The sequence below is a fragment of the Porites lutea genome, chromosome 11 (genome assembly GCF_958299795.1).
Source record: "Porites lutea chromosome 11, jaPorLute2.1, whole genome shotgun sequence".
In the NCBI taxonomy this organism is placed as follows: Eukaryota; Metazoa; Cnidaria; class Anthozoa; order Scleractinia; family Poritidae; genus Porites; species Porites lutea.
This window is the reverse complement of record NC_133211.1, coordinates 9,221,898-9,231,266: the sequence shown is the minus strand read 5'-3', so window position 1 is coordinate 9,231,266 and position 9,369 is coordinate 9,221,898. Positions and strand designations below refer to the sequence as shown.

Sequence of the window (9,369 nt, the reverse complement as noted above, 5' to 3'; positions counted from 1 at the left end):
TTAGTGAGAGTCCGTAATAGCGGGAGTTTAATTCAGCCAAATGTCTGGCCTTCAGAACTATGGTTTTTCATCTTTATGGAAACTACGGACACTATGACTTACAACATGACATGGAAACAATAATCATAAAAGTCTAGCCTGGGAGCAAGCTCTCCAATAGAGTAAGCAAAGCAAGCCATTAGATAATACCCCTCGCACTTACATCTCCTTTCCCATGGCGCCCCCCATGTGACTTCTCACGACTCCCCCGAATGAAGAGCTTGTTGGCAGGCTACAAAAATCAGACCTTATGTAGAATGGAAAATTACCATCACCTCAAAAAGTTATTGTGGTTGCTTACAAGAGGTGGGAATGCTTTGGGTGTGGGGACATTTTGAAATTTGGAGTTTGGGTTTAGCGTTCGCATATCATCAGGACAAAGAAATTCAAGTGTTTTCACCATAACCTCCCATTTAGATGTTCTTTTGGCTCATCACACAATCCTAAAGGAACAAGTGACGAAGCCCTCAGGACATCTGCCTGGGAGGCTATATTGGAGGCTCTGGCAGGGGAGGTGGTGGGGGTCCCATGTCGCTTGTCTGAATTTTGAAACGTCTCGTGTTGGTATTTATAAATGCGTCACATAGTAATTACTGACGGAAATTGAAAAAAGATTCTTTGTCTTTGTCAGTATTTTAGAAAAGGGGGATAGCTATGAGCTATGCATTGTAAAGAAACCATTACAGTTCTGCAATTTTTTCAGTTAACATTTCGTGTATCGAACACCTAAACATTTCCATTCACAATTAACACAATTCACAGGAGAGTCCACTGAAGCTCACTGACAAGAGACGTTTTCTGAAGCGCAAAAGAAATTGACGAAAACTACTTCTTTTTAGCATTCAGACCGGTAATAGCCAAACCACCGTTCTTTGTCACTTATTCTTGGCTTTGCCGTCACTGTCGCAATAGGCTCTTTGCATGACTGTGATCCCGTGTTCAACTTTAGGTAAACACGAAAAAAATTCACTTTTGAAAAATTTTGTTAGTACAAGCTGAAAGAGCATATTAACATTAGATAAACTGAGAATTTTCAGCCGTATAACTCAAAAGTAGCGATTGCAACGGCCCCCGAAAATGAGAAGCATTTGTATGAGAAAGACAACTTTTGCCACCCAGTCACGCTTGCATGGTTTTCCATACAAATCCTTGTAAATTCTACAATTTTTAAACTGTCGTTAAATCTTTCCCTTTCTACGAACTGCCTCAAAGCATTCAAACCTTTGTTAAGAGGCAACTCCTTGCTAATCAATGGGACTAAAATAAACCGAGAAACTACATCCTCACAAATCGATGCAAATTGCACACATTACAACAAATACTTAATATGCATTAACAATCATTGATACAAAAAATATATATTAATGACAAAAGTGTCATTGGTCTGTACGGTGGAGTAACTTTGTCCATAGTAAGTGGCTTTAGGAGTGGAAAATAATAAACGCGAGCAAGACGATGAGAGGGCGAAACAGAAAAAGAGAGGCAGGCTTCCGCCTTTTCCCTCGTCCATCACGCTTGATTGATCTGATTGGTTCGTCAATCACAAAGAAACCTGGAAAATAGTAAAACTACAGGGTAAAATGTTTCTTAACTTGCAGATAGCCACATATTTCCAGTAATTTGCAATAGACTTTACTACACAAGACGGGTTATATGATTTCATATTTATTATTCAAATGCTTACAATTTCAAAAAGATAGCGAGTAAAATCATTTCGGTTGACTTGCGACGTGAAAACCCACCAAGAAAATTAAGAGATCGCGAGTGCAAATGACTACTTGACAGAAATTAAATTAAATAGCGGATAGAGTATTTACATTTTTCTATCTTCCCCCCATACAGGTTGCACTCTCCCCAATCTTGTCTTTTATCGCTCTGAAAAATCGCTCCCATTGTTTTTTCTTAATTTACAAGGAATTGCTTCTTTTAATTTATTCAGAGTATGGATCATAGAACTATAAAATTTAAAACAATTACACTGCATAACATTTCTGGGCTGGTTGGTCATCACTCCTCTCAGGCACATCGCGCGCGAATAAGGAAGTCGCACGCGATTGTTTTCCCGCTGCTTCTCACGAACAAAAGAAATAAATTATAGAAATTTCTCCCAATTTCTACGAACTGCCTCAAGGCATTCAAATCTTTGTTAAGAGGCAACTCCTTGCAAATCAGTGGAACTAAAATAAACCGAGAAACTACATCCTCACACATCGATGCAAATTGCACGCTTTACAACAAATACTTCATACGCATTAACAATCATTGATACAAAAAATATATATTAATAACAAAAGTGTCATTGGTCTGTACGGTAGAGTAACTTTGTCCATAGAGAGTGTGGTCGCAATGTTGAAGAAAAATTTCCTTGTTACAAAATTTCGTGGTCGGAGCTTGTTTTCAAGGGTGTTTTACACCCTAAAACTTTAATCGCCCAAATGGATACACCTCGTTTATTCCGCGGAAGGAGGAATCCATACAGTGCGCCTTCGTACGTACGCGTATTTCCATTTTGTCAAACGTCTAGCGACAACGCGTCGCCGTTTCATAGCGTTTTTGTCTATCGTCCGCACGTTTAAGTCGTCGGAACAGATCGGAGTAGCGTCGCACGTTCGTTAACCCGTCGGGGTTAATCGGTTAGAGACAAAGTCTCGTCTCGCAACGTTTGTTTGCACTCGGTTGGTGTACTACAGTCTTGTCAGGTAAGCCTCTAGTAAGACGAGTGTTGTCGCTAACGCTTAGTGCGTCTCACGGCTTTTTTGAACTTCCTCCCGGCTATTCCCGCATTTTCTCCGCCAGTTCCTGCTGTAAACATCGTGTTCCCCTGGGGTTGCCCGCCTCCAAAGCTGAACATTCCGGAGCTATTCAGGTTATTGTTAGTCGCCGTGGGAGCAAAGTTAAAACCGGCGGGAGCAGTTGCTATAAACCGAGAAAACGTCAAGTTAGTAAATTGTTAATAAGTTTAAGGAGACACCTCAAAGGACTCATATTTTAGAAGTGCGATTCAAGATTACGCGAACCTCAGTTTACGTTCAGCGTTTTTGTTTGAAATAGTTATGGTGAGTCCTGTAGTCCATCTTGAGAAAAATCATGAGTTCCAGTCAAGAACCATTAAGTCCCAGTTCAAAAAAACGAGTCCTCAGTCGAAAATATTTGGGCCTTTATGTAACCAGACAGTTAATCTGAAGACATAATCCAAAACTCTTTAATGCAGTATATACCTTCTAATTAAAGCACAGAAAAAGACTGAAATTATTACGCATCGTTAAACAACAACCACGGATATCACACGAAGAGGATATTCTACAAAAACATTTACAGAATGGTAAATCGATCCTGGCGTCCTACGGGACGCACGTCATGAATTATTTTGGGTCTTTAGGGATTTTTATGTGTCAGAAACGCAGGACGCAAGACTAACAAAATCACTGACCTTCCATCGAAACGTCAAGGAAGGTAATGCCGTTTTGGTATAAATGAAAAATGTAAAACGGCAAAATTGAAATTATCTACAAGCCGTAAAGCTCATAGCCTCCCACGCAGGCGTTTTTAGGGGAGGTCGTTTTTTATCCCTCCTCCTCTCTTGTGGGGAGGGATGAAAAACGAACTCCCCTAAAAACGCCTGCGTGGGAGGCTATAAAGCTCACCATTGGTTGCCTGTGCGGCAAAGTTTAAGCCTCCTGAGGCGGGAGGGGTTGGGGCTGCAAAATTAAATCCTGTGATGGACTGAGAGGAACCGAATGGAGTGGTTAGTGCGTTGGCTAAAAGAGAAAAAGAAGAAATGGTTAATTCATAGAGGTGAGTTTACAGAAGTCATTAACTTCGAGCGCAGGGGTGAAAGAGCTGATGGCACAATCAGAAAATGAACTGTGAACATCAAGTAATGATTCTCGCAGAAACAGGAAACTAATTAAAGTAACAAACGCAAGCGGCAACGGTTAAGTAACCACCATAAAAATACATTTTATTCACTTAGGCTATGTTTACATATTTACACCTGAGCTTGCATTTCATTGTATGCAAATGGGTCTTGTGATAAGGATGCGGTTTACTTTTGGCGATGACTGAAATGACGCATTAAGTTGATCAGGTTTTGGTTGTTTGACAATGATGTAATTTTCCCCGAATCGAGGCCCTTGATTCTCGTGTAATTATGCACGCGTATTAAAAAGAAAATACCTGAAGAATACTCAGCCGTCGATAAAGTAGGATGAGAAAATAATATGGCGGGGAAATCCTGTTTTGTGGTGTACTGAGGCATTACGTTTCTCAGCATATTGTAGCCTACAGTGCAGGCGTTTTCTTTGAGCGCGCAATTTGCTCGCGAAAGCGCCATGTTGAAACTTCCCGAAGAGAGGAGGAGATGGGGCGAGTCAAAGGGAGCGGGGAGTTTGCAAAGAGAGAAGAGAAAACTTTTTTTTTCTCCCCTCCCCTTCCCCGCTTTCCTTCTTTCGCCACTCTCCCCAATCTTCCACTGTCATAAAATCAAAGATGGCGGCTACAACAATATTACGAGCACGAACAAGGTTTCGTCCACCCAAAATACGCCTGCACTGCAATATTACTGGAACCCTACGGTTAAATAGATTCACTTTGTTGTATGTATTTTTAAAATTGATAGATTTTCGCAATTGTTAATATGTCAAGTCGCGTCGCACTTTATAAATACTTCAGATATCAACGATTTAACCTTCAACTACTATTGGAAGCAACTTCAACTACCCGTCTGACGTTACGTATGTGTCACGGATGTGTTTAAAATCATGCAGACAATAAACAGTGGAAATAGAAAATTTTATGTAATTCACTTCATATATTTCAGTTCAATGGAAACAGACATTAATTTTTTACTTGTATTTTCCTTGCTTGGGAGCTGGTCGGTTGCCCTCAGGTTATAAAAATCTTCATTGGTTTTGGGGTTTAGGGATCGTTACCTGGGGCGGGTGGGGTAGGGGGGGGGGCAGTTTGATAAATCTTATGAAAGCAGTACAAGGCAGTAATAATTGAATGTAACAGGCATGGATAGTAAACAACGATCTAATATAAAAACAATTGTGGATAAAGTATGAGATGAACTTTGATTTTAAGCCAGAATATTCTTAGATTCCACAGCAGTCAGGTGGGAGGGGTCACTTTCACAAGATGCAAAATTTATGGGGGTTCATTTCTAACAAACTATGATGAATGCAAGTCTCAGCCAGTGGGGACCACAGCAGGGATTACACAGGGGTTCACCTTTGATGCAATCTTGTACAGGATCAGAAGCACATAATCTCACTCCTGACAGGAAATAACTGGGACATTGTCCTCCATGGGCATATATTAGCTGGAGGGGTCATGTAAACATAATTGATTGGAGAAGTTTGGAATGCCAAATCTGTAACTTAAGGTAATTTACTTTACAGTTTTGGCTGTGTGAGAAATGGAGAGCATTATTGATTTTTAAAGAGGTAGTTTGATGTACAAAACAAAAAACTTCAAAAAAAACCCTGCTCTGCATAGCAATGAATTTGCTTCAGTTAGAAGGCAGGCCTGGTCTAATACCCAGTGTTTTCCTGGATATCGGGGTGCACTGGCTTTCCCCTGACTAGTGCAATATGGGGGATTCCATCAACAAGTTATACAGAAAAAGAACTCCTTCTAAGGGATGCCAAAATCCTTATAAGGCATTCCATTTTACAAGTTTAAAATGAACTCTTCCTTTTAGGGATGCCAAAATACTTATGAAGGATTCCATTTACAAGCTAAAAATAAATACCTCCATCTGCAGGATGTCATGTCCTTCTGAGGGATTTGACTCATTCCACATAGATATATAAAGAAAACACACTTAAGGGATACCTATTAAAGTCCGTCTCAGGGATTCCACTAAGGTTTATGCTTCTTTAAGCACTCATTATGTTGAAAGATTTCATTTTAAGAAACTGATGAGTTATACATAAATAAATTGTACCTCTTTCTGAGGGATGCCAAACTCCTTTTGAGGGATTCCATTCACAAGTTATCCATAAATACAGTGCACCTCTTCTGAGAGATGCTAAACTCCTCTTGAGGGATTCCATTAATTTACAAGTTATACATATATAAAGTGTAACTCCTTCTGAGAGAGGCCAAACTCCTTTTGAGGGATTCCATTTACAAAATATACATAAATACGGTGTACCTCCTTCTGAGGGATACCAAACTCCTTCTGAGGGATTCCATTAATACAAGTTAACTTCTGAGGGATGCCAACCGCCTTCTGAGGGATTCCATGTTAGCAATTCTGAGGTGTTTGCTCCCTTACGCTCTTATTATCAAAAGATTCCTCATTTTTAAGGAAAAGAAGAGCTTAAAATATTCTCACATACATCTCCCTTGCCGGTCGAAGTTCTTTATCGTAAATTCTGCTAGTCTGACGACGTAAGATCTCCGAAGTATCTCTAGTCCTCCTCGATCACCTCCTTCTGAGGGATTCCTTTTAGCCACGACCTAGCTATAACTAGTTTGGTATTCGGGTAGTTAACTATTGAACCGTTAACCGAGAAAACCTAGGGACGAGTTTGAGTTGTTTTAGTAAGTTCCAAGGAGACTGCTTGCAGGGAAGACTACCAGCAATCCCCTTCTTCTTCATTTCAGAGGTCCGCCTCACACCCACACTTGGGAACTGCACACAGTATAGTTAAAACAGATAAAGTGGATGCCTCTTGAACACTCTTAATAAAGTGGTTCTCGGTTTCAGTTCTTTAGGATTTAATAACAAAAAGCGATAAGACTGATACACTTTACCTCCAATTTTCAGCATTTTCTCCAAGTGGTTCACTCGTTCCTCTGTAAGCCGCTTGACAGTTTCCTTTTCTAGTTCACAATAACGCTCATGTTTCTGTATTTTCTCCCACGTCTGACCTACCTGCGACACAAACTTATCCACACATTTTTTCACAATCCATTCATGAAGAAAATATTTTTGGCTAACGATTATCACTTCCAAGGCTTCGTCTACCGTCAAGTCCTCTTGGCACCAACACCTTAAATATTCCTCGCAGCGGGTTTTCAGTCGATCGATTTGGTATTCAGTCGAAAGTTTCAAAAGAGCGAGACAGTTTTCCTTTGAGATCCGAAGATCCCGGTCAGGGTAGATACCTTGAAGCATCTGCTCCAGTTCTGATGCATCTTTGCCCGGAAGAGGTATTTCTTTGGCAGATCTCTCTTTGAAATTCGAAGACAACATGGCTTCAAAGACTGGCGAAGACAGGATCAAAACAGCTCGATGAACATGAAATTCCCTGTCTGCGACTTTAAGAACTAAGTCACTTGATTTCCATGGGCGAGAAAAAGGTTTGGCTTCGGAGGTTTCTAGAGACTTCTTTGCCTTCTTTCTAGAGTTGGAATCCATGGCTTACTTCTGCAATTTGGGTCAGATGCGGGAAGGCAAGCTGTTTAATAAAAGGCAAGTGTTGGAAGGAGCGTTGCGTGACGACTCGGTCAAGCCACTGGGTGGTAGGTCATTCATATATGATTACTATAGTGTATCGTGTACCTGTTTTTATTTTAGTGAAATACCTACCCTACGTAACATGACCTTATCCACTTTATTATAGCCTGCGTAGCAAGCGTTTCTGTACGGTTTACGAGAAAAGAACGAGGAACGAGAGTCAAAGACCGCAAGAAAAGTGGCGCAAGTAAAAGAGCGGGGAGGGGGGTGGAGAAGAAAGGAAGGTTTCCTTCCTTCCCCTTCCCCTCCCCCCTCTTTCACTTTTTGGCTCTCGTTTCTCGCGCGGTCAAAACCGAAAGTCCCCTTCCTCGGTATTTCTTTGCTCCGAAACCAAACGGAAACGCTTGCTACGCAGGCTAACTTTATTATAAAAGTTGATGCTTCTGTAATTTACTTCTGTTTGCGAGTTACTACTTTTACTTGTACCTTCTGTACAGGCCTCCTAGGTCCACCACTAAAATAATGAACAGATTTGAAGATGTATTGCAAAAATTGGACTCATATCATATGGAGGTTGACATTGGCGGTGACCTAAATTGTAATGTTAGCTAATGTTGGTGCAACATCACCAGACTGCAGCACACAAAAGCTACTAGATATCTGTGATAGTTACCAGCCGGATAGCCAATTAATTGATCGGCCAACACGTATAACACAGCTCACATCCTCTATTATTGATTTGGTTTTAACTATTTAAATCATTCGTGGAATTTTTCGGACTCCGGAGTCGCCGATATCGGAATCAGTGATCAGTGTCTGGTGTATGCAATAAGGAAGATTTATATTCCAAAATCAAATCCAAAGACTGTAGCGAGCAGATGCTTTAAAAACTTTATTCCAGATAGTTTTCGAACTGACTTATCGATGGTCCCGTGGCGTCTGATCTGATTGAACATGAGCATAATCCTGACATTACTGGAATATATGGCAACATGTTTGTTCTTAGACATTGCTGATAACCATGCACCACTAAGGAAGAAGAGAGTGAGAGGATTTCTCTTCCCCCTGGATTATTCCGGAGCTAAAAAGGCTAGTGTTTCAAAGAGACAAACTCAAAAAAATAGCCCTAAGGTTCCCAACAGATGGCAATTGGATTTCTAACACATAGCATTGTTAAACGTATTTTAGTATTTAAACGGTAGATATAGGCATATTTTTAAACCCTAAAAGTTTTTAATCTGTTCGGATTTTCTAGCTGAAAGTCCAGTGACCCGAAAATTATAGGGATCAAAACTTAGCTTTTTGAAAATTTCAGCCAGAAAAAAGGCTCCCGAAAATTCTAGGTGACCTTTTTAGGGTAAAAATCCGTTAAAAATGGGCAATTATACCATTTTTTAGATGTTCGAAAACCCTCGAGAGACAGGCAAGCCAGAAATTTTACAACAAATGTTCCAGAAATTCTTGATCTCAAATCGTCTTCCTAGCAGATATTTTCCGAAAAATGTCGTTGAGTGCCCTTGAAGAATGCCAAAATGAACTATTACAATGCCTTCTTCAAAGATTATCGCAGAAACATAAAGAATACTTGGAAAGGAATTAATAGACTAATTGGAACTGAATCTAAATTCAATAAGATAACTCAGCTGGACACAGAGGATTCTGTAAGTACTGACCCCATTGAAATCAGTAATATACTCAACACACATTTCTCCAAAATAGGACCTTCCTTAGCCTCTGAAATTCAAAATACATCCAATAATTTTACTGATTATATTACCCCCACAAAACAATTTTTTCAGTTGGCGGAAGTATCATGCCAGGAGGTCTTCAATTTAATTCAGAAAATACCTAGTAATAAAGCCAGTGGTCTTGATAACATCTCAGCACGTCTCCTGAAAGAAGCATCTCCCATAGTTACT

The 9,369-nt window shown here is 40.2% G+C and overlaps 1 protein-coding gene across 2 annotated transcripts; it reads right to left on the bottom strand.

Annotated features, from left to right (window-relative positions):
• Positions 1-1,688: 1,688 nt before the first annotated feature.
• LOC140952734 (uncharacterized) lies at positions 1,689-7,436 on the bottom strand. 2 transcript variants are annotated; one of them, XR_012167388.1, is made up of 3 exons: positions 5,795-7,436; positions 3,684-3,797; positions 1,689-2,955 (listed from the first exon to the last, which is right to left on the bottom strand). XR_012167388.1 is itself a non-coding variant. In XM_073402177.1 (3 exons), the coding sequence occupies exons 1-3, from the start codon at positions 7,409-7,411 to the stop codon at positions 2,768-2,770; spliced, it is 909 nt and encodes a 302-aa protein (XP_073258278.1). In that variant the 5' UTR covers positions 7,412-7,436; the 3' UTR covers positions 1,689-2,767. The 2 variants fall into 2 exon arrangements, 1 of the variants encoding a protein (XP_073258278.1); XM_073402177.1 differs by having other exon boundaries at positions 6,805-7,436.
• Positions 7,437-9,369: the final 1,933 nt, after the last annotated feature.

Bases quoted from the DNA above. Each gene is read 5' to 3' on its own strand.
- LOC140952734 (XM_073402177.1), bottom strand. From the start codon at position 7,411: ATGGATTCCAACTCTAGAAAGAAGGCAAAGAAGTCTCTAGAAACCTCC. The intron at 3,798-6,804 runs GTAAAGTGTATC...TTTCTCTTTTAG, and splicing joins GAAAATGCTGAAAATTGGAG to CCAACGCACTAACCACTCCA. The intron at 2,956-3,683 runs GTGAGCTTTATA...CTCGGTTTATAG, and splicing joins TGCCGCACAGGCAACCAATG to CAACTGCTCCCGCCGGTTTT.